Source organism: Ciona robusta, chromosome 1 (assembly GCF_009617815.1).
Source record: "Ciona robusta chromosome 1, ASM961781v2".
In the NCBI taxonomy this organism is placed as follows: domain Eukaryota; kingdom Metazoa; phylum Chordata; class Ascidiacea; order Phlebobranchia; family Cionidae; genus Ciona; species Ciona robusta.
In genome coordinates, this window is record NC_143235.1 from 15,331,577 (window position 1) to 15,356,576 (window position 25,000).

The following is a 25,000-nucleotide window of genomic DNA, read 5'->3' on the forward strand; positions in this document are numbered from 1 at the left end:
ACAAGGGGTCGAGGCACAGTCGTCTATGTCTGCAAAAAAAGGTTTAGTACTATGCTAGGTAAACAGTTAAAATGGAAAATGAAAAAGTAAATTACTTGTTGAACAGTCAGCTCCTGTATACCCATTAACACATGCACAAGTGAAACTAGCCACCCCATCTGTGCAGGTCCCACCATTAAGACAAGGCGTTGAGGCACAGTCGTCTATGTCTGCAAAAAAAAGGTTTAATACACTGTTTAATAAACAGTTAAAATGGAAAATGAAAAAGTAAATTACTTGTTGAACAGTCAGCTCCTGTATACCCATTAACACATGCACAAGTGAAACTAGCCACCCCATCTGTGCAGGTACCACCATTAAGACAAGGCGTTGAGGCACAGTCGTCTATGTCTGTAAAAAAGGTTTAATACTATGCTAGGTAAACAGTTAAAATGGAAAATGAAAAAGTAAATTACTTGTTGAACAGTCAGCTCCTGTATACCCATTAACACATGCACAAGTGAAACTAGCCACCCCATCTGTGCAGGTCCCACCATTAAGACAAGGCGTTGAGGCACAGTCGTCTATGTCTGCAAAAAAAGGTTTAGTACTATGCTAGGTAAACAGTTAAAATGGAAAATGAAAAAGTAAATTACTTGTTGAACAGTCAGCTCCTGTATACCCATTAACACATGCACAAGTGAAACTAGCCACCCCATCTGTGCAGGTCCCACCATTAAGACAAGGCGTTGAGGCACAGTCGTCTATGTCTGTAAAAAAGGTTTAATACTATGCTAGGTAAACAGTTAAAATGGAATAGAAAAAGTAAATTACTTGTTGAACAGTCAGCTCCTGTATACCCATTAACACATGCACAAGTGAAACTAGCCACCCCATCTGTGCAGGTCCCACCATTAAGACAAGGCGTTGAAGCACAGTCGTCTATGTCTGTAAAAATAGGTTTAGTACTATGCTAGGTAAACAGTTAAAATGGAAAATGAAAAAGTAAATTACTTGTTGAACAGTCAGCTCCTGTATACCCATTAACACATGCACAAGTGAAACTAGCCACCCCATCTGTGCAGGTCCCACCATTAAGACAAGGCGTTGAGGCACAGTCGTCTATGTCTGTAAAAAAAGGTTTAGTACTATGCTAGGTAAACAGTTAAAATGGAAAATGAAAAAGTAAATTACTTGTTGAACAGTCAGCTCCTGTATACCCATTAACACATGCACAAGTGAAACTAGCCACCCCATCTGTGCAGGTCCCACCATTAACACAAGGCGTTGAGGCACAGTCGTCTATGTCTGTAAAAAAGGTTTAATACTATGCTAGGTAAACAGTTAAAATGGAAAATGAAAAAGTAAATTACTTGTTGAACAGTCAGCTCCTGTATACCCATTAACACATGCACAAGTGAAACTAGCCACCCCATCTGTGCAGGTCCCACCATTAAGACAAGGCGTTGAGGCACAGTCGTCTATGTCTGTAAAAAAAGGTTTAGTACTATGCTAGGTAAACAGTTAAAATGGAAAATGAAAAAGTAAATTACTTGTTGAACAGTCAGCTCCTGTATACCCATTAACACATGCACAAGTGAAACTAGCCACCCCATCTGTGCAGGTCCCACCATTAAGACAAGGCGTTGAGGCACAGTCGTCTATGTCTGCAAAAAAAGGTTTAGTACTATGCTAGGTAAACAGTTGAAATGGAAAATGAAAAAGTAAATTACTTGTTGAACAGTCAGCTCCTGTATACCCATTAACACATGCACAAGTGAAACTAGCCACCCCATCTGTGCAGGTCCCACCATTAAGACAAGGCGTTGAGGCACAGTCGTCTATGTCTGTAAAAAAAAGGTTTAATACACTGCTTAATAAACAGTTAAAATGGAAAATGAAAAAGTAAATTACTTGTTGAACAGTCAGCTCCTGTATACCCATTAACACATGCACAAGTGAAACTAGCCACCCCATCTGTGCAGGTCCCACCATTAAGACAAGGCGTTGAGGCACAGTCGTCTATGTCTGCAAAAAAAGGTTTAGTACTATGCTAGGTAAACAGTTAAAATGGAAAATGAAAAAGTAAATTACTTGTTGAACAGTCAGCTCCTGTATACCCATTAACACATGCACAAGTGAAACTAGCCACCCCATCTGTGCAGGTCCCACCATTAAGACAAGGCGTTGAGGCACAGTCGTCTATGTCTGTAAAAAAAGGTTTAATACTATGCTAGGTAAACAGTTAAAATGGAAAATGAAAAAGTAAATTACTTGTTGAACAGTCAGCTCCTGTATACCCATTAACACATGCACAAGTGAAACTAGCCACCCCATCTGTGCAGGTCCCACCATTAAGACAAGGCGTTGAGGCACAGTCGTCTATGTCTGCAAAAAAAAGGTTTAATACACTGTTTAATAAACAGTTAAAATGGAAAATGAAAAAGTAAATTACTTGTTGAACAGTCAGCTCCTGTATACCCATTAACACATGCACAAGTGAAACTAGCCACCCCATCTGTGCAGGTCCCACCATTAAGACAAGGCGTTGAGGCACAGTCGTCTATGTCTGTAAAAAAAGGTTTAGTACTATGCTAGGTAAACAGTTAAAATGGAAAATGAAAAAGTAAATTACTTGTTGAACAGTCAGCTCCTGTATACCCATTAACACATGCACAAGTGAAACTAGCCACCCCATCTGTGCAGGTCCCACCATTAAGACAAGGTGTTGAGGCACAGTCGTCTATGTCTGTAAAAAAAGGTTTAGTACTATGCTATGTAAACAGTTAAAATGGAAAATGAAAAAGTAAATTACTTGTTGAACAGTCAGCTCCTGTATACCCATTAACACATGCACAAGTGAAACTAGCCACCCCATCTGTGCAGGTCCCACCATTAAGACAAGGCGTTGAGGCACAGTCGTCTATGTCTGTAAAAAAAGGGTTTAATACTATGCTAGGTAAACAGTTAAAATGGAAAATGAAAAAGTAAATTACTTGTTGAACAGTCAGCTCCTGTATACCCATTAACACATGCACAAGTGAAACTAGCCACCCCATCTGTGCAGGTCCCACCATTAAGACAAGGCGTTGAGGCACAGTCGTCTATGTCTGTAAAAAAAGGTTTAATACACTGCTTAAAAAACAGTTAAAAAGGAAAATGAAAAAGTAAATTACTTATTGAACAGTCAGGTCCTGTATACCCATTAACACATGCACAAGTGAAACTAGCCACCCCATCTGTGCAGGTCCCACCATTAAGACAAGGCGTTGAGGCACAGTCGTCTATGTCTGTAAAAAAAGGTTTAGTACTATGCTAGGTAAACAGTCGAAATGGAAAATGAAAAAGTAAATTACTTGTTGAACAGTCAGCTCCTGTATACCCATTAACACATGCACAAGTGAAACTAGCCACCCCATCTGTGCAGGTCCCACCATTAAGACAAGGCGTTGAGGCACAGTCGTCTATGTCTGTAAAAAGGTTTATTACTATGCTAGGTAAACAGTTAAAATGGAAAATGAAAAAGTAAATTACTTGTTGAACAGTCAGCTCCTGTATACCCATTAACACATGCACAAGTGAAACTAGCCACCCCATCTGTGCAGGTCCCACCATTAAGACAAGGCGTTGAGGCACAGTCGTCTATGTCTACAAAAAAAAGGTTTAATACTATGCTAGGTAAACAGTTAAAATGGAAAATGAAAAAGTAAATTACTTGTTGAACAGTCAGCTCCTGTATACCCATTAACACATGCACAAGTGAAACTAGCCACCCCATCTGTGCAGGTCCCGCCATTAAGACAAGGGGTTGAGGCACAGTCGTCTATGTCTGTAAAAAAGGTTTAATACTATGCTAGGTAAACAGTTAAAATGGAAAATGAAAAAGTAAATTACTTGTTGAACAGTCAGCTCCTGTATACCCATTAACACATGCACAAGTGAAACTAGCCACCCCATCTGTGCAGGTCCCACCATTAAGACAAGGGGTTGAGGCACAGTCGTCTATGTCTGTAAAAAAGGTTTAATACTATGCTAGGTAAACAGTTAAAATGGAAAATGAAAAAGTAAATTACTTGTTGAACAGTCAGCTCCTGTATACCCATTAACACATGCACAAGTGAAACTAGCCACCCCATCTGTGCAGGTCCCACCATTAAGACAAGGCGTTGAGGCACAGTCGTCTATGTCTGTAAAAAAAGGTTTAATACTATGCTAGGTAAACAGTTAAAATGGAAAATGAAAAAGTAAATTACTTGTTGAACAGTCAGCTCCTGTATACCCATTAACACATGCACAAATGAAACTAGCCACCCCATCTGTGCAGGTCCCACCATTAAGACAAGGCGTTGAGGCACAGTCGTCTATGTCTGTAAAAAAAGGTTTAGTACTATGCTAGGTAAACAGTTAAAATGGAAAATGAAAAAGTAAATTACTTGTTGAACAGTCAGCTCCTGTATACCCATTAACACATGCACAAATGAAACTAGCCACCCCATCTGTGCAGGTCCCACCATTAAGACAAGGGGTTGAGGCACAGTCGTCTATGTCTGCAAAAAAAGGTTTAGTACTATGCTAGGTAAACAGTTAAAATGGAAAATGAAAAAGTAAATTACTTGTTGAACAGTCAGCTCCTGTATACCCATTAACACATGCACAAGTGAAACTAGCCACCCCATCTGTGCAGGTCCCACCATTAAGACAAGGCGTTGAGGCACAGTCGTCTATGTCTGCAAAAAAAAGGTTTAATACACTGTTTAATAAACAGTTAAAATGGAAAATGAAAAAGTAAATTACTTGTTGAACAGTCAGCTCCTGTATACCCATTAACACATGCACAAGTGAAACTAGCCACCCCATCTGTGCAGGTCCCACCATTAAGACAAGGCGTTGAGGCACAGTCGTCTATGTCTGCAAAAAAAGGTTTAGTACTATGCTAGGTAAACAGTTAAAATGAAAAATGAAAAAGTAAATTACTTGTTGAACAATCAGCTCCTGTATACCCATTAACACATGCACAAGTGAAACTAGCCACCCCATCTGTGCAGGTCCCACCATTAAGACAAGGCGTTGAGGCACAGTCGTCTATGTCTGTAAAAAAGGTTTAATACTATGCTAGGTAAACAGTTAAAATGGAATAGAAAAAGTAAATTACTTGTTGAACAGTCAGCTCCTGTATACCCATTAACACATGCACAAGTGAAACTAGCAACCCCATCTGTGCAGGTCCCACCATTAAGACACGGCGTTGAGGCACAGTCGTCTATGTCTGTAAAAAAGGTTTAATACACTGCTTAATAAACAGTTAAAATGGAACATGAAAAAGTAAATTACTTGTTGAACAGTCAGCTCCTGTATACCCATTAACACATGCACAAGTGAAACTAGCCACCCCATCTGTGCAGGTCCCACCATTAAGACAAGGCGTTGAGGCACAGTCGTCTATGTCTACAAAAAAAAGGTTTAGTACTATGCTAGGTAAACAGTTGAAATGGAAAATGAAAAAGTAAATTACTTGTTGAACAGTCAGCTCCTGTATACCCATTAACACATGCACAAGTGAAACTAGCCACCCCATCTGTGCAGGTCCCACCATTAAGACAAGGCGTTGAGGCACAGTCGTCTATGTCTGTAAAAAAAGGTTTAGTACTATGCTAGGTAAACAGTTAAAATGGAAAATGAAAAAGTAAATTACTTGTTGAACAGTCAGCTCCTGTATACCCATTAACACATGCACAAGTGAAACTAGCCACCCCATCTGTGCAGGTCCCACCATTAAGACAAGGCGTTGAGGCACAGTCGTCTATGTCTGTAAAAAAATTCATTACTATGCTAGGTAAACAGTCAAAATGGGAAATGAAAAAGTAAATTACTTGTTGAACAGTCAGCTCCTGTATACCCATTAACACATGCACAAGTGAAACTAGCCACCCCATCTGTGCAGGTCCCACCATTAAGACAAGGCGTTGAGGCACAGTCGTCTATGTCTGTAAAAAAAAGGTTTAATACACTGCTTAAACAGTTAAAATGGAAATGAAAAAGTAAATTACTTGTTGAACAGTCAGCTCCTGTATACCCATTAACACATGCACAAGTGAAACTAGCCACCCCATCTGTGCAGGTCCCACCATTAAGACAAGGCGTTGAGGCACAGTCGTCTATGTCTGTAAAAAAGGTTTAATACTATGCTAGGTAAACAGTTAAAATGGAATAGAAAAAGTAAATTACTTGTTGAACAGTCAGCTCCTGTATACCCATTAACACATGCACAAGTGAAACTAGCCACCCCATCTGTGCAGGTCCCACCATTAAGACAAGGCGTTGAGGCACAGTCGTCTATGTCTGTAAAAAAAGGTTTAGTACTATGCTAGGTAAACAGTTAAAATGGAAAATGAAAAAGTAAATTACTTGTTGAACAGTCAGCTCCTGTATACCCATTAACACATGCACAAGTGAAACTAGCCACCCCATCTGTGCAGGTCCCACCATTAAGACAAGGTGTTGAGGCACAGTCGTCTATGTCTGTAAAAAAAGGTTTAGTACTATGCTATGTAAACAGTTAAAATGGAAAATGAAAAAGTAAATTACTTGTTAAACAGTCAGCTCCTGTATACCCATTAACACATGCACAAGTGAAACTAGCCACCCCATCTGTGCAGGTCCCACCATTAAGACAAGGCGTTGAGGCACAGTCGTCTATGTCTGTAAAAAAAGGTTTAGTACTATGCTATGTAAACAGTTAAAATGGAAAATGAAAAAGTAAATTACTTGTTAAACAGTCAGCTCCTGTATACCCATTAACACATGCACAAGTGAAACTAGCCACCCCATCTGTGCAGGTCCCACCATTAAGACAAGGCGTTGAGGCACAGTCGTCTATGTCTGTAAAAAAGGTTTAATACTATGCTAGGTAAACAGTTAAAATGGAAAATGAAAAAGTAAATTACTTGTTGAACAGTCAGCTCCTGTATACCCATTAACACATGCACAAGTGAAACTAGCCACCCCATCTGTGCAGGTCCCACCATTAACACAAGGCGTTGAGGCACAGTCGTCTATGTCTGTATAAAAAGGTTTAGTACTATGCTAGGTAAACAGTCGAAATGGAAAATGAAAAAGTAAATTACTTGTTGAACAGTCAGCTCCTGTATACCCATTAACACATGCACAAGTGAAACTAGCCACCCCATCTGTGCAGGTCCCACCATTAAGACAAGGCGTTGAGGCACAGTCGTCTATGTCTGTAAAAAAAGGTTTAGTACTATGCTAGGTAAACAGTTAAAATGGAAAATGAAAAAGTAAATTACTTGTTGAACAGTCAGCTCCTGTATACCCATTAACACATGCACAAGTGAAACTAGCCACCCCATCTGTGCAGGTCCCACCATTAAGACAAGGTGTTGAGGCACAGTCGTCTATGTCTGTAAAAAAAGGTTTAGTACTATGCTATGTAAACAGTTAAAATGGAAAATGAAAAAGTAAATTACTTGTTGAACAGTCAGCTCCTGTATACCCATTAACACATGCACAAGTGAAACTAGCCACCCCATCTGTGCAGGTCCCACCATTAAGACAAGGCGTTGAGGCACAGTCGTCTATGTCTGTAAAAAAAGGTTTAGTACTATGCTAGGTAAACAGTCGAAATGGAAAATGAAAAAGTAAATTACTTGTTGAACAGTCAACTCCTGTATACCCATTAACACATGCACAAGTGAAACTAGCCACCCCATCTGTGCAGGTCCCACCATTAAGACAAGGCGTTGAGGCACAGTCGTCTATGTCTGTAAAAAAAGGTTTAATACACTGCTTAATAAACAGTCAAAATGGGAAATGAAAAAGTAAATTACTTGTTGAACAGTCAGCTCCTGTATACCCATTAACACATGCACAAGTGAAACTAGCCACCCCATCTGTGCAGGTCCCACCATTAAGACAAGGCGTTGAGGCACAGTCGTCTATGTCTGTAAAAAAAAGGTTTAATACACTGCTTAATAAACAGTTAAAATGGAAAATGAAAAAGTAAATTACTTGTTGAACAGTCAGCTCCTGTATACCCATTAACACATGCACAAGTGAAACTAGCCACCCCATCTGTGCAGGTCCCACCATTAAGACAAGGCGTTGAGGCACAGTCGTCTATGTCTGCAAAAAAAGGTTTTATACACTGTTTAATAAACAGTTAAAATGGAAAATGAAAAAGTAAATTACTTGTTGAACAGTCAGCTCCTGTATACCCATTAACACATGCACAAGTGAAACTAGCCACCCCATCTGTGCAGGTCCCACCATTAAGACAAGGCGTTGAGGCACAGTCGTCTATGTCTGTAAAAAAAGGTTTAGTACTATGCTAGGTAAACAGTTAAAATGGAAAATGAAAAAGTAAATTACTTGTTGAACAGTCAGCTCCTGTATACCCATTAACACATGCACAAGTGAAACTAGCCACCCCATCTGTGCAGGTCCCACCATTAAGACAAGGCGTTGAGGCACAGTCGTCTATGTCTGTAAAAAAAAGGTTTAATACACTGCTTAAAAAACAGTTAAAATGGAAAATGAAAAAGTAAATTACTTGTTGAACAGTCAGCTCCTGTATACCCATTAACACATGCACAAGTGAAACTAGCCACCCCATCTGTGCAGGTCCCACCATTAAGACAAGGCGTTGAGGCACAGTCGTCTATGTCTGTAAAAAAATTCATTACTATGCTAGGTAAACAGTCAAAATGGAAATGAAAAAGTAAATTACTTGTTGAACAGTCAGCTCCTGTATACCCATTAACACATGCACAAGTGAAACTAGCCACCCCATCTGTGCAGGTCCCACCATTAAGACAAGGCGTTGAGGCACAGTCGTCTATGTCTGCAAAAAAAGGTTTAATACACTGTTTAATAAACAGTTAAAATGGAAAATGAAAAAGTAAATTACTTGTTGAACAGTCAGCTCCTGTATACCCATTAACACATGCGCAAGTGAAACTAGCCACCCCATCTGTGCAGGTCCCACCATTAAGACAAGGCGTTGAGGCACAGTCGTCTATGTCTGCAAAAAAAGGTTTAATACACTGTTTAATAAACAGTTAAAATGGAAAATGAAAAAGTAAATTACTTGTTGAACAGTCAGCTCCTGTATACCCATTAACACATGCACAAGTGAAACTAGCCACCCCATCTGTGCAGGTCCCACCATTAAGACAAGGCGTTGAGGCACAGTCGTCTATGTCTGTAAAAAAAGGTTTAGTACTATGCTAGGTAAACAGTTAAAATGGAAAATGAAAAAGTAAATTACTTGTTGAACAATCAGCTCCTGTATACCCATTAACACATGCACAAGTGAAACTAGCCACCCCATCTGTGCAGGTCCCACCATTAAGACAAGGCGTTGAGGCACAGTCGTCTATGTCTGTAAAAAAAGGTTTAGTACTATGCTAGGTAAACAGTCGAAATGGAAAATGAAAAAGTAAATTACTTGTTGAACAGTCAGCTCCTGTATACCCATTAACACATGCACAAGTGAAACTAGCCACCCCATCTGTGCAGGTCCCACCATTAAGACAAGGTGTTGAGGCACAGTCGTCTATGTCTTAAAAAAAGGTTTAGTACTATGCTAGGTAAACAGTCGAAATGGAAAATGAAAAAGTAAATTACTTGTTGAACAGTCAGCTCCTGTATACCCATTAACACATGCACAAGTGAAACTAGCCACCCCATCTGTGCAGGTCCCACCATTAAGACAAGGCGTTGAGGCACAGTCGTCTATGTCTGTAAAAAAAGGTTTAATACTATGCTAGGTAAACAGTTAAAATGGAAAATGAAAAAGTAAATTACTTGTTGAACAGTCAGCTCCTGTATACCCATTAACACATGCACAAGTGAAACTAGCCACCCCATCTGTGCAGGTCCCACCATTAAGACAAGGCGTTGAGGCACAGTCGTCTATGTCTGTAAAAAAAAGGTTTAATACTATGCTAGGTAAACAGTTAAAATGGAAAATGAAAAAGTAAATTACTTGTTGAACAGTCAGCTCCTGTATACCCATTAACACATGCACAAGTGAAACTAGCCACCCCATCTGTGCAGGTCCCACCATTAAGACAAGGCGTTGAGGCACAGTCGTCTATGTCTGTAAAAAAAGGTTTAATACACTGCTTAAAAAACAGTTAAAAAGGAAAATGAAAAAGTAAATTACTTATTGAACAGTCAGTCCTGTATACCCATTAACACATGCACAAGTGAAACTAGCCACCCCATCTGTGCAGGTCCCACCATTAAGACAAGGCGTTGAGGCACAGTCGTCTATGTCTGTAAAAAAAGGTTTAATACACTGCTTAAAAAACAGTTAAAATGGAAAATGAAAAAGTAAATTACTTATTGAACAGTCAGGTCCTGTATACCCATTAACACATGCACAAGTGAAACTAGCCACCCCATCTGTGCAGGTCCCACCATTAAGACAAGGTGTTGAGGCACAGTCGTCTATGTCTGCAAAAAAAGGTTTAATACCATGCTAGGTAAACAGTTAAAATGGAAAATGAAAAAGTAAATTACTTGTTGAACAGTCAGCTCCTGTATACCCATTAACACATGCACAAGTGAAACTAGCCACCCCATCTGTGCAGGTCCCACCATTAAGACAAGGCGTTGAGGCACAGTCGTCTATGTCTGCAAAAAAAGGTTTAATACCATGCTAGGTAAACAGTTAAAATGGAAAATGAAAAAGTAAATTACTTGTTGAACAGTCAGCTCCTGTATACCCATTAACACATGCACAAGTGAAACTAGCCACCCCATCTGTGCAGGTCCCACCATTAAGACAAGGCGTTGAGGCACAGTCGTCTATGTCTGTAAAAAAATTCATTACTATGCTAGGTAAACAGTCAAAATGGGAAATGAAAAAGTAAATTACTTGTTGAACAGTCAGCTCCTGTATACCCATTAACACATGCACAAGTGAAACTAGCCACCCCATCTGTGCAGGTCCCACCATTAAGACAAGGCGTTGAGGCACAGTCGTCTATGTCTGTAAAAAAAAGGTTTAATACACTGCTTAAAAAACAGTTAAAATGGAAAATAAAAAGTAAATTACTTGTTGAACAGTCAGCTCCTGTATACCCATTAACACATGCACAAGTGAAACTAGCCACCCCATCTGTGCAGGTCCCACCATTAAGACAAGGCGTTGAGGCACAGTCGTCTATGTCTGTAAAAAAAAGGTTTAATACACTGCTTAATAAACAGTTAAAATGGAAAATGAAAAAGTAAATTACTTGTTGAACAGTCAGCTCCTGTATACCCATTAACACATGCACAAGTGAAACTAGCCACCCCATCTGTGCAGGTCCCACCATTAAGACAAGGCGTTGAGGCACAGTCGTCTATGTCTGTAAAAAAAGGTTTAGTACTATGCTAGGTAAACAGTCGAAATGGAAAATGAAAAAGTAAATTACTTGTTGAACAGTCAGCTCCTGTATACCCATTAACACATGCACAAGTGAAACTAGCCACCCCATCTGTGCAGGTCCCACCATTAAGACAAGGCGTTGAGGCACAGTCGTCTATGTCTGTAAAAAAAAGGTTTAATACACTGCTTAAAAAACAGTTAAAATGGAAAATGAAAAAGTAAATTACTTATTGAACAGTCAGGTCCTGTATACCCATTAACACATGCACAAGTGAAACTAGCCACCCCATCTGTGCAGGTCCCACCATTAAGACAAGGCGTTGAGGCACAGTCGTCTATGTCTGTAAAAAAAGGGTTTAATACTATGCTAGGTAAACAGTTAAAATGGAAAATGAAAAAGTAAATTACTTGTTGAACAGTCAGCTCCTGTATACCCATTAACACATGCACAAGTGAAACTAGCCACCCCATCTGTGCAGGTCCCACCATTAAGACAAGGCGTTGAGGCACAGTCGTCTATGTCTGTAAAAAAAAGGTTTAATACACTGCTTAAAAAACAGTTAAAAAGGAAAATGAAAAAGTAAATTACTTATTGAACAGTCAGGTCCTGTATACCCATTAACACATGCACAAGTGAAACTAGCCACCCCATCTGTGCAGGTCCCACCATTAAGACAAGGCGTTGAGGCACAGTCGTCTATGTCTGCAAAAAAAGGGTTTAATACTATGCTAGGTAAACAGTTAAAATGGAACATGAAAAAGTAAATTACTTGTTGAACAGTCAGCTCCTGTATACCCATTAACACATGCACAAGTGAAACTAGCCACCCCATCTGTGCAGGTCCCACCATTAAGACAAGGCGTTGAGGCACAGTCGTCTATGTCTGTAAAAAAAGGGTTTAATACTATGCTAGGTAAACAGTTAAAATGGAACATGAAAAAGTAAATTACTTGTTGAACAGTCAGCTCCTGTATACCCATTAACACATGCACAAGTGAAACTAGCCACCCCATCTGTGCAGGTCCCGCCATTAAGACAAGGCGTTGAGGCACAGTCGTCTATGTCTGTAAAAAAAGGTTTAGTACTATGCTAGGTAAACAGTTAAAATGGAAAATGAAAAAGTAAATTACTTGTTGAACAGTCAGCTCCTGTATACCCATTAGCACATGCACAAGTGAAACTAGCCACCCCATCTGTGCAGGTCCCACCATTAAGACAAGGCGTTGAGGCACAGTCGTCTATGTCTGTAAAAAAAAAAAATTCATTACTATGCTAGGTAAACAGTCAAAATGGAAAATGAAAAAGTAAATTACTTGTTGAACAGTCAGCTCCTGTATACCCATTAACACATGCACAAGTGAAACTAGCCACCCCATCTGTGCAGGTCCCACCATTAAGACAAGGCGTTGAGGCACAGTCGTCTATGTCTGTAAAAAAAGGTTTAATACACTGCTTAAAAAACAGTTAAAATGGAAAATGAAAAAGTAAATTACTTATTGAACAGTCAGGTCCTGTATACCCATTAACACATGCACAAGTGAAACTAGCCACCCCATCTGTGCAGGTCCCACCATTAACACAAGGCGTTGAGGCACAGTCGTCTATGTCTGTAAAAAAATTCATTACTATGCTAGGTAAACAGTCAAAATGGGAAATGAAAAAGTAAATTACTTATTGAACAGTCAGGTCCTGTATACCCATTAACACATGCACAAGTGAAACTAGCCACCCCATCTGTGCAGGTCCCACCATTAAGACAAGGCGTTGAGGCACAGTCGTCTATGTCTGTAAAAAAAAGGTTTAATACACTGCTTAAAAAACAGTTAAAATGGAAAATGAAAAAGTAAATTACTTATTGAACAGTCAGGTCCTGTATACCCATTAGCACATGCACAAGTGAAACTAGCCACCCCATCTGTGCAGGTCCCACCATTAAGACAAGGCGTTGAGGCACAGTCGTCTATGTCTGCAATAAAAGGTTTAATACCATGCTAGGTAAACAGTTAAAATGGAAAATGAAAAAGTAAATTACTTGTTGAACAGTCAGCTCCTGTATACCCATTAACACATGCACAAGTGAAACTAGCCACCCCATCTGTGCAGGTCCCACCATTAAGACAAGGCGTTGAGGCACAGTCGTCTATGTCTGTAAAAAAAGGGTTTAATACTATGCTAGGTAAACAGTTAAAATGGAAAATGAAAAAGTAAATTACTTGTTGAACAGTCAGCTCCTGTATACCCATTAACACATGCACAAGTGAAACTAGCCACCCCATCTGTGCAGGTCCCACCATTAAGACAAGGCGTTGAGGCACAGTCGTCTATGTCTGTAAAAAAAAAAAATTCATTACTATGCTAGGTAAACAGTCAAAATGGAAAATGAAAAAGTAAATTACTTGTTGAACAGTCAGCTCCTGTATACCCATTAACACATGCACAAGTGAAACTAGCCACCCCATCTGTGCAGGTCCCACCATTAAGACAAGGCGTTGAGGCACAGTCGTCTATGTCTGTAAAAAAAGGGTTTAATACTATGCTAGGTAAACAGTTAAAATGGAAAATGAAAAAGTAAATTACTTGTTGAACAGTCAGCTCCTGTATACCCATTAACACATGCACAAGTGAAACTAGCCACCCCATCTGTGCAGGTCCCACCATTAAGACAAGGCGTTGAGGCACAGTCGTCTATGTCTGTAAAAAAAAGGTTTAATACTATGCTAGGTAAACAGTTAAAATGGAAAATGAAAAAGTAAATTACTTGTTGAACAGTCAGCTCCTGTATACCCATTAACACATGCACAAGTGAAACTAGCCACCCCATCTGTGCAGGTCCCACCATTAAGACAAGGCGTTGAGGCACAGTCGTCTATGTCTGTAAAAAAAAGGTTTAATACACTGCTTAAAAAACAGTTAAAAAGGAAAATGAAAAAGTAAATTACTTATTGAACAGTCAGGTCCTGTATACCCATTAACACATGCACAAGTGAAACTAGCCACCCCATCTGTGCAGGTCCCACCATTAAGACAAGGCGTTGAGGCACAGTCGTCTATGTCTGTAAAAAAAAGGTTTAATACACTGCTTAAAAAACAGTTAAAATGGAAAATGAAAAAGTAAATTACTTATTGAACAGTCAGGTCCTGTATACCCATTAGCACATGCACAAGTGAAACTAGCCACCCCATCTGTGCAGGTCCCACCATTAAGACAAGGCGTTGAGGCACAGTCGTCTATGTCTGTAAAAAAAGGTTTAGTACTATGCTAGGTAAACAGTTAAAATGGAAAATGAAAAAGTAAATTACTTGTTGAACAGTCAGCTCCTGTATACCCATTAACACATGCACAAGTGAAACTAGCCACCCCATCTGTGCAGGTCCCACCATTAAGACAAGGCGTTGAGGCACAGTCGTCTATGTCTGTAAAAAAAAGGTTTAATACACTGCTTAAAAAAACAGTTAAAATGGAAAATGAAAAAGTAAATTACTTGTTGAACAGTCAGCTCCTGTATACCCATTAACACATGCGCAAGTGAAACTAGCCACCCCATCTGTGCAGGTCCCACCATTAAGACAAGGCGTTGAGGCACAGTCGTCTATGTCTGTAAAAAAATTCATTACTATGCTAGGTAAACAGTCAAAATGGGAAATGAAAAAGTAAATTACTTGTTGAACAGTCAGCTCCTGTATACCCATTAACACATGCACAAGTGAAACTAGCCACCCCATCTGTGCAGGTCCCACCATTAAGACAAGGCGTTGAGGCACAGTCGTCTATGTCTGTAAAAAAAGGGTTTAATACTATGCTAGGTAAACAGTTAAAATGGAAAATGAAAAAGTAAATTACTTGTTGAACAGTCAGCTCCTGTATACCCATTAACACATGCACAAGTGAAACTAGCCACCCCATCTGTGCAGGTCCCACCATTAAGACAAGGCGTTGAGGCACAGTCGTCTATGTCTGTAAAAAAAAGGTTTAATACTATGCTAGGTAAACAGTTAAAATGGAAAATGAAAAAGTAAATTACTTGTTGAACAGTCAGCTCCTGTATACCCATTAACACATGCACAAGTGAAACTAGCCACCCCATCTGTGCAGGTCCCACCATTAAGACAAGGCGTTGAGGCACAGTCGTCTATGTCTGTAAAAAAAAGGTTTAATACACTGCTTAAAAAACAGTTAAAAAGGAAAATGAAAAAGTAAATTACTTATTGAACAGTCAGGTCCTGTATACCCATTAACACATGCACAAGTGAAACTAGCCACCCCATCTGTGCAGGTCCCACCATTAAGACAAGGCGTTGAGGCACAGTCGTCTATGTCTGTAAAAAAAAGGTTTAATACACTGCTTAAAAAACAGTTAAAATGGAAAATGAAAAAGTAAATTACTTATTGAACAGTCAGGTCCTGTATACCCATTAGCACATGCACAAGTGAAACTAGCCACCCCATCTGTGCAGGTCCCACCATTAAGACAAGGCGTTGAGGCACAGTCGTCTATGTCTGTAAAAAAATTCATTACTATGCTAGGTAAACAGTCAAAATGGGAAATGAAAAAGTAAATTACTTGTTGAACAGTCAGCTCCTGTATACCCATTAACACATGCACAAGTGAAACTAGCCACCCCATCTGTGCAGGTCCCACCATTAAGACAAGGCGTTGAGGCACAGTCGTCTATGTCTGCAAAAAAAGGTTTAATACACTGTTTAATAAACAATTAAAATGGAAAATGAAAAAGTAAATTACTTGTTGAACAGTCAGCTCCTGTATACCCATTAACACATGCGCAAGTGAAACTAGCCACCCCATCTGTGCAGGTCCCACCATTAAGACAAGGCGTTGAGGCACAGTCGTCTATGTCTGTAAAAAAATTCATTACTATGCTAGGTAAACAGTCAAAATGGGAAATGAAAAAGTAAATTACTTGTTGAACAGTCAGCTCCTGTATACCCATTAACACATGCACAAGTGAAACTAGCCACCCCATCTGTGCAGGTCCCACCATTAAGACAAGGCGTTGAGGCACAGTCGTCTATGTCTGTAAAAAAAGGGTTTAATACTATGCTAGGTAAACAGTTAAAATGGAAAATGAAAAAGTAAATTACTTGTTGAACAGTCAGCTCCTGTATACCCATTAACACATGCACAAGTGAAACTAGCCACCCCATCTGTGCAGGTCCCACCATTAAGACAAGGCGTTGAGGCACAGTCGTCTATGTCTGTAAAAAAAAGGTTTAATACTATGCTAGGTAAACAGTTAAAATGGAAAATGAAAAAGTAAATTACTTGTTGAACAGTCAGCTCCTGTATACCCATTAACACATGCACAAGTGAAACTAGCCACCCCATCTGTGCAGGTCCCACCATTAAGACAAGGCGTTGAGGCACAGTCGTCTATGTCTGTAAAAAAAAGGTTTAATACACTGCTTAAAAAACAGTTAAAAAGGAAAATGAAAAAGTAAATTACTTATTGAACAGTCAGGTCCTGTATACCCATTAACACATGCACAAGTGAAACTAGCCACCCCATCTGTGCAGGTCCCACCATTAAGACAAGGCGTTGAGGCACAGTCGTCTATGTCTGTAAAAAAAAAGTTTAATACACTGCTTAAAAAACAGTTAAAATGGAAAATGAAAAAGTAAATTACTTATTGAACAGTCAGGTCCTGTATACCCATTAGCACATGCACAAGTGAAACTAGCCACCCCATCTGTGCAGGTCCCACCATTAAGACAAGGCGTTGAGGCACAGTCGTCTATGTCTGCAAAAAAAGGTTTAATACACTGTTTAATAAACAGTTAAAATGGAAAATGAAAAAGTAAATTACTTGTTGAACAGTCAGCTCCTGTATACCCATTAACACATGCGCAAGTGAAACTAGCCACCCCATCTGTGCAGGTCCCACCATTAAGACAAGGCGTTGAGGCACAGTCGTCTATGTCTGTAAAAAAAGGTTTAGTACTATGCTAGGTAAACAGTCGAAATGGAAAATGAAAAAGTAAATTACTTGTTGAACAGTCAGCTCCTGTATACCCATTAACACATGCACAAGTGAAACTAGCCACCCCATCTGTGCAGGTCCCACCATTAAGACAAGGCGTTGAGGCACAGTCGTCTATGTCTGTAAAAAAAGGTTTAGTACTATGCTAGGTAAACAGTTAAAATTGGAAATGAAAAAGTAAATTACTTGTTGAACAGTCAGCTCCTGTATACCCATTAACACATGCACAAGTGAAACTAGCCACCCCATCTGTGCAGGTCCCACCATTAAGACAAGGTGTTGAGGCACAGTCGTCTATGTCTGTAAAAAAAGGTTTAGTACTATGCTATGTAAACAGTTAAAATGGAAAATGAAAAAGTAAATTACTTGTTGAACAGTCAGCTCCTGTATACCCATTAGCACATGCACAAGTGAAACTAGCCACCCCATCTGTGCAGGTCCCACCATTAAGACAAGGCGTTGAGGCACAGTCGTCTATGTCTGCAAAAAAAGGTTTAATACCATGCTAGGTAAACAGTTAAAATGGAAAATGAAAAAGTAAATTACTTGTTGAACAGTCAGCTCCTGTATACCCATTAACACATGCACAAGTGAAACTAGCCACCCCATCTGTGCAGGTCCCACCATTAAGACAAGGCGTTGAGGCACAGTCGTCTATGTCTGCAAAAAAAGGTTTAATACACTGCTTAATAAACAGTTGAAATGGAAAATGAAAAAGTAAATTACTTGTTGAACAGTCAGCTCCTGTATACCCATTAACACATGCACAAGTGAAACTAGCCACCCCATCTGTGCAGGTCCCACCATTAAGACAAGGTGTTGAGGCACAGTCGTCTATGTCTGTAAAAAAAGGTTTAGTACTATGCTATGTAAACAGTTAAAATGGAAAATGAAAAAGTAAATTACTTGTTGAACAGTCAGCTCCTGTATACCCATTAGCACATGCACAAGTGAAACTAGCCACCCCATCTGTGCAGGTCCCACCATTAAGACAAGGCGTTGAGGCACAGTCGTCTATGTCTGCAAAAAAAGGTTTAATACCATGCTAGGTAAACAGTTAAAATGGAAAATGAAAAAGTAAATTACTTGTTGAACAGTCAGCTCCTGTATACCCATTAACACATGCACAAGTGAAACTAGCCACCCCATCTGTGCAGGTCCCACCATTAAGACAAGGCGTTGAGGCACAGTCGTCTATGTCTGCAAAAAAAGGTTTAATACACTGCTTAATAAACAGTTGAAATGGAAAATGAAAAAGTAAATTACTTGTTGAACAGTCAGCTCCTGTATACCCATTAACACATGCACAAGTGAAACTAGCCACCCCATCTGTGCAGGTCCCACCATTAAGACAAGGCGTTGAGGCACAGTCGTCTATGTCTGTAAAAAAAGGTTTAGTACTATGCTAGGTAAACAGTTAAAATGGAAAATGAAAAAGTAAATTACTTGTTGAACAGTCAGCTCCTGTATACCCATTAACACATGCACAAGTGAAACTAGCCACCCCATCTGTGCAGGTCCCACCATTAAGACAAGGCGTTGAGGCACAGTCGTCTATGTCTGCAAAAAAAAGGTTTAATACACTGCTTAATAAACAGTTGAAATGGAAAATGAAAAATTAATTTACTTGTTGCGCAGTTAGTTCCTGTATACCCATTAACACATGCACAAGAATAGGAATTCGTCCCATTTGTGCAGGTTCCGCCATTAAGACATCCATTTGATGCACAGTCATCAACAGCTTACAGAAAAAAAATATCAGTTAAAATGTATTTCACTATTTTATCAACCATAAGTTAAAATAATCACCCACAAAGTTAAATATACGAGGTAACTCGTAAGCGGGCACGAGGTGTATGTAATAGAACACCCGTGTTATGACTGTCGTTGCCCCACCATGTGAATTATTAATATGATTGATATATTATTTCTTCCTAAATAAAAATATTTGTACAGTAGAGTTAGTTTACCAGTATCAGACACGTCTCTTGTTGCACTCGAGCAAAGTCCATTATTACAACTGTCGGCCACATCGCAGGCAGAACAAACAGCTCCATCACTTTGAAATGGTGTTCCAGTTCTCGTAGTTGTTGCATTGATGATGCTTAATTGTAATTATGATGTAACAGAGTTATTTATCATGCGGATTTTATATTTGTTTAAAAAAAATTGTAAAAGCAGTCACAACAGGTATTGAGTTATGATTACATAGAGGGTGGGAATTCGGAGTGATGTTTCCGAAAACATGAGTGGCCTTACTACCAAATATGACATTACCATAAATGTGGTCATTACCAAACGTGGAATTTACTGTAAATGTGGCCATTCGAAAATGTGGCAATTACCATAAATGTGGCCATATATATTATATATATTGTACCCAACAGAATACATTTGATTGAGCTACTTACTTTCCAGCTGGCCCGTAGTTGCAAGAAACAATGGTTTTGTGGTGGAACGGGCTTCTGTATTAATAATAAAGTTAACATCATTTTGCTACAAAACATAATCGGTGGATTAAAAAGCCTCAAGCTTATTGTTTGGCTGTTACATTAATTTTGAATATTCAATTATTTTAAACGTCAACCTAATTCACAGAACTTTTTTTCCAAATAACGGTTTTCAATTTTCCACACAACACAGTTTCTGGAACCATAGTATTGCTTAATTATATTAACTTACGAGTCTGCACAGAATACAGCGGCACAACCTATCCTGTAAGTATCGGCCCATACCACTTGTGTGTAATGACCACATACTCGACCAGATTCACAAGTTTGATCAACATAAGTGTAGAAACTGATCTATAATGATAAAAATGTACTTCGGTGTCATTACACTACCTAAAAACTATGCACCTCATGCTCACTGTCAAGTTATAACATGGGTGTCTCCTAATACACCAGACACACATGGTGTATTCATACACCTCATGCTCACTGTCGAGTTATAACATGGGTGCCTTCTTATACACCAAACACACATGGTGTATTCATACACCTCATGCTCACTGTCGAGTTATAACATGGGTGCCTTCTTATACACCAGACACACATGGTGTATTCATACACCTCATGCTCACTGTCGAGTTATAACATGGGTGTCTTCTTATACACCAGACACACATGGTGTATTCATACACCTCATGCTCACTGTCGAGTTATAACATGGGTGCCTTCTTATACACCAAACACACATGGTGTATTCATACACCTCATGCTCACTGTCGAGTTATAACATGGGTGCCTTCTTATACACCAGACACACATGGTGTATTCATACACCTCATGCTCACTGTCGAGTTATAACATGGGTGTCTTCTTATACACCAGACACACATGGTGTATCCATACACCTCATGCTCACTGTCAAGTTATAACATGGGTGTCTTCTTATACACCAGACACACATGGTGTATTCATACACCTCATGCTCACTGTTAAGTTATAACATGGGTGTCTTCTTATACACCAGACACACATGGTGTATTCATACACCTCATGCTCACTGTTAAGTTATAACATGGGTGTCTTTGTATACACCAGACACACATGGTGTATTCATACACCTCATGCTCACTGTTAAGTTATAACATGGGTGTCTTCTTATACACCAGACACACATGGTGTATTCATACACCTCATGCTCACTGTCGAGTTATAACATGGGTGTCTTCTTATACACCAGACACACATGGTGTATCCATACACCTCATGCTCACTGTCAAGTTATAACATGGGTGTCTTCTTATACACCAGACACACATGGTGTATTCATACACCTCATGCTCACTGTCGGGTTATAACATGGGTATCTTCTCACATGGTGTACTCAAAACACCTCATGCTCACTGTCAAGTTATAACATGGTTGTTTTCTTATACATCAGACACACATGGTGTATTCATACACCTCATGCTCGCTGTCAAGTTATAACATGTATGTCTGCTTATACACCAGACACATGGTGTATTCATACACCTCATGCTCACTATCAAGTTATAACATGGGTGTCTTCTTATACACCAGACACACATGGTGTATTCATACACCTCATGCTCACTGTCGAGTTATAACATGGTTGTTTTCTTATACATCAGACACACATGGTGTATTCATACACCTCATGCTCAGTGCCGAGTTATAACATGGGTGTCTTCAGCGCATTCCCAATTGTAGGACTTGCACCAAAATACGCGGGGATTGGCGGTGCTTATTCCCGCCAAAAAGGAATCGGATCCCCGATGTAAAATACGCGCGACCGCCATTTTATACAACACATTGGATGATTTTAGCTTGTTCTTGCTAGTAGCTTTACACAATCTTACCTCATCATACCAGGATTGTGTCACCGTAGTAATGAAGGTGCGGTCGTAAGTAGTTGATGAAGTTCGGGAAGTCCCGATGTTTTCACCGATACTCGAAAAACCGCCTGCCGTTCCGCTTGAGTGACCGTCAGGACATGTACTGCAATGAAAATTGATTTGAAAAACTAGATGTATTTATTAAGCGACGCCGTAGTACAGTTGCTAGCACGCGTATCTCTAACCCAGAGACTATGCGTCAAGGCCCAACGATGCTACCATCGTAGACGTATGTGTCCGTAGCTGCTAACCGAAACCACTTTAACGTAATTTTAATTTTATAAAATCCGTCACATTATTTATTTATAATTAAGCGCCCGGTTTTAATGACTGCTAGTTTAAGTATAGTAATTGTAAATGAACTTAAGTAACACCCACTACTGTAGGTGTATGTATGTACTTGTGTCAAGCCATTAGCTGCGTGTAATGGGTTGTTCGTATTGTCAGCCATACAGTAAAACAATCACCCACAACGTTACACACGCGGTAACTCGTAAGTGGGCACCGGGTGTATGAAACAAAAACCCGTGTTATAACAACTGTCGTTGCCCCGCCATGCGAGGATAAATAAGTTAAATACGTGGTAACTCGTAAGTGAGCACGAGGTGTATGAAACAGAACACCCGTGTTATAACGACTGTTGTTGCCCCGCCATATATCTAATCGGTACTTAATCATTTTGACATGATATATTCTATATTGTATTATTGGTGCGTCTACATAACATCGTGTACGGAATCGTGCATGGATGATTCGGCAAACCACGATTATGATTCACAGAGGAAGCAAAACAATTATCAAACGCGATTCGTTCGATTGTTTCACGAGATGACGATACAATAAGCATTGTTCTGCTTTCTTAGAATAGCCAGAGATGCTAGCGCGTTACGCCGACGCTGTTTCCGTTTCATGGAAGCTTAGTTTATAAACAATTAAAGACTCGAGTCCGATATGCTGCGCATGTAGTGGTACTGTGTCTTGCCTTGAGTAAATGTAGAATATTTACTGTGGGGTAATATGGGACATAATATATATATATATATATATTATCATTGGGAAAGATGGGACATCTTTAGCACATAATATCCAACTATCCTAATTATAGTTAAAACAATTAAAAACAGTCTATGGTGGTCGTAAGTATTCGATTTCATAATTCTTGAATGTTCTTTGTTTACCACACAATGGGACGAAAAAATGGAACAAAATATGTCCCGTCTTTTCCCACCCGATATACAACATCTGCAATATTTATATAGATTAGACTTCTTTTTGCTTTAACCGATTTTTGGGCGGGGCGTAAAATAGGGGTAAACGTGGAACGCTTCACGATTTTGCGATTTGCGGCCTGTTTTAGTTTTACAGGGCAGCGACAAAATTTTAACACATTCCACCGCTTGCGGCGGTAGCGAGTGGTTAATTGCGTCGCCGTAAACGTTTATTGGTACAGGTCCAGTAAATAATGACGTCATAGTACCAATGACGTCATCACATATTAATGAACATCGTATTGTTTAATATTGAAGTATTGGTGCCACAAAATGATGACGTCATAACCACTCAATAGGTAAAATCAAAATCACCCGCAGGTTGAAGGTTCAAGTCTCACGCTAGTAACAAAATAAATACCTCAGATGATTTTGTGCGAATGTTGCGAGGTCCGCGTCCCAGGTCAGTCGTTTCATGTTTGTAGCAGATTGTTGCTCACGAAGGTTGTTGTGCAAGCTGACAATAGAAGATATTTCAGCGTTGGTCAATACGATGGCTTCGGTCAAATTATCAGCGGATCTTCTCGAACGATCTGTGGGTGAAAATAAATATTTAAAGTGTTTCGTGTATGTGGGCGAAGTCCCAGCAAGCCTGAGATTTGGCTTACCCATAAAGATAAGCATAAACACAGACTCAAGGGGCAGTTTGTAGACACTCAATAACACATGAGATGTAGGTCTATTACCCCAACACCCAGGGTGCTACCATCTAGACCCCACTGAGGCAGTTTATAGACACTCAATAATAGAGATTCTATTCTATAAGGGTGACGACCTACGACGTGGCAGGCGAGTACCCGAGTATTTTTAACATTAAATATGATTTCGAACAACACCGTTAGATATATAGTAGGGTGGGGGAAGATGGGACACCTTTTCGTTTAGTTTTCTCTTTCCATTTGGTTGTAAACAAAGAACATTCAATGAATTATAAAACCGTATCCTCACGACTTCCACAGACCGTTGATAATTGTTTAAAACACGATCAGGCTATTTGGATATTATGTATTAAAGGTGTCCCATCTTCCCCCACCCTACTATCCGTTGTATATAAAGTCGCGATGTCTGCCATTCACTTTGTACATGGTATATTTATGCGGGTTGAAAACGGGAGTGAAACTTAAACATATGCGGTCAAGTGCGCAAGTGGTTTCGCATATTTTTGTTATTTCCGTTGCCACCGGTATACAGGGGGGAAGATGGCACACATTTTCATTCTATTTTCTCAACCTATTTGTTAGTAAATAAGAACATTTAAAGAATTATAAACCGTATCTTCACGATTCCCATAGATCGTTGTCAGTTGTTTAAAACACGATCAAGATATTTGGTTATTATGTGCTAAAGATGTCCCATCTTACCCCACCCTACTACATTAATAGGAAAAGAAATTCGTATATTGACTTTGTCAGGTCTTAAATTAACTTTACTCTGGCCGATCCTCGCCCGTGACTTAGAAACTGTTGGTCTAAGTGTTGAAAAATATGTGTTGATTTCCAAACGCTAGAAAATCGGATAAAATGGAACCAATAAAAATAATTATGCGCAAAAACTGGTAAGCGGACACGAGGTGTATGAAACAGAACACCCGTGTTATAACGACTGCTGTTGCCCTGCCATGCGAGGATTAATAAGTTTCCATTCACTTATAAATGCATGAAGAATAACGGAAGATAAGAAAACCTTTAATAAATGTTTCGGGGTAATAAGCCAACTCTGGCCTAAATCTCCCATGGCGTGCCTCACTGTATAGGACATCGCCCATATAGAATAAACAAAGTAAAACCGCATTAAAGTTTAAAATATATATTTACCAAGTCCTCTTCCGTTAACATGATTGAAAAAGATGAACACCAAGGCGGCGATCGCTAAGATCTGCCCTTGCCTAGTCATCGCATACACTCAACTTCTATTTTTCTTCAAGTTTTCTTCGCAGTCTATCTAGCAATAGGTTAAAAACCAGACTAATGTATATTGGTAAGGTGTGCGCTGTGAT

The 25,000-nt window shown here is 39.5% G+C and overlaps 2 protein-coding genes and 1 long non-coding RNA gene across 4 annotated transcripts; all 3 read right to left on the reverse strand.

Moving 5' to 3' along the window:
- Positions 1-975: 975 nt before the first annotated feature.
- LOC149743691 (uncharacterized) lies at positions 976-14,344 on the reverse strand. The gene is made up of 7 exons (XM_089890294.1): positions 14,324-14,344; positions 13,228-13,366; positions 13,047-13,160; positions 12,869-12,982; positions 12,506-12,619; positions 6,924-7,037; positions 976-1,287 (listed from the first exon to the last, which is right to left on the reverse strand). Exons 1-7 carry the CDS (start codon positions 14,342-14,344, stop codon positions 1,145-1,147), a joined length of 759 nt encoding a protein of 252 aa, XP_089746420.1. The 3' UTR covers positions 976-1,144.
- Positions 1,295-4,553, reverse strand: LOC149743692 (uncharacterized). Its single transcript, XR_016385495.1, has 4 exons — positions 4,413-4,553; positions 4,233-4,346; positions 3,156-3,987; positions 1,295-2,728 (listed from the first exon to the last, which is right to left on the reverse strand). It is a non-coding gene; the product is annotated as an uncharacterized LOC149743692 (long non-coding RNA).
- On the reverse strand, positions 14,315-24,991 carry LOC149743693 (cysteine-rich venom protein TEL1-like). 2 transcript variants are annotated; one of them, XM_089882250.1, is made up of 14 exons: positions 24,819-24,991; positions 23,366-23,537; positions 21,701-21,839; positions 20,056-20,177; positions 19,785-19,838; positions 19,344-19,477; positions 18,280-19,114; positions 17,740-17,853; positions 17,020-17,673; positions 16,118-16,952; positions 15,760-15,873; positions 14,858-15,692; positions 14,496-14,609; positions 14,315-14,428 (listed from the first exon to the last, which is right to left on the reverse strand). In XM_089882250.1, exons 1-7 carry the CDS (start codon positions 24,895-24,897, stop codon positions 18,900-18,902), a joined length of 915 nt encoding a protein of 304 aa, XP_089738376.1. In that variant the 5' UTR covers positions 24,898-24,991; the 3' UTR covers positions 14,315-14,428; positions 14,496-14,609; positions 14,858-15,692; positions 15,760-15,873; positions 16,118-16,952; positions 17,020-17,673; positions 17,740-17,853; positions 18,280-18,899. The 2 variants fall into 2 exon arrangements, with proteins under 2 accessions (XP_089738376.1, XP_089738385.1); XM_089882259.1 differs by lacking the exons at positions 14,315-14,428; positions 14,496-14,609; positions 14,858-15,692; ... (2 more) ...; positions 17,020-17,673; positions 17,740-17,853 and adding an exon at positions 17,904-18,213.
- Positions 24,992-25,000: the final 9 nt, after the last annotated feature.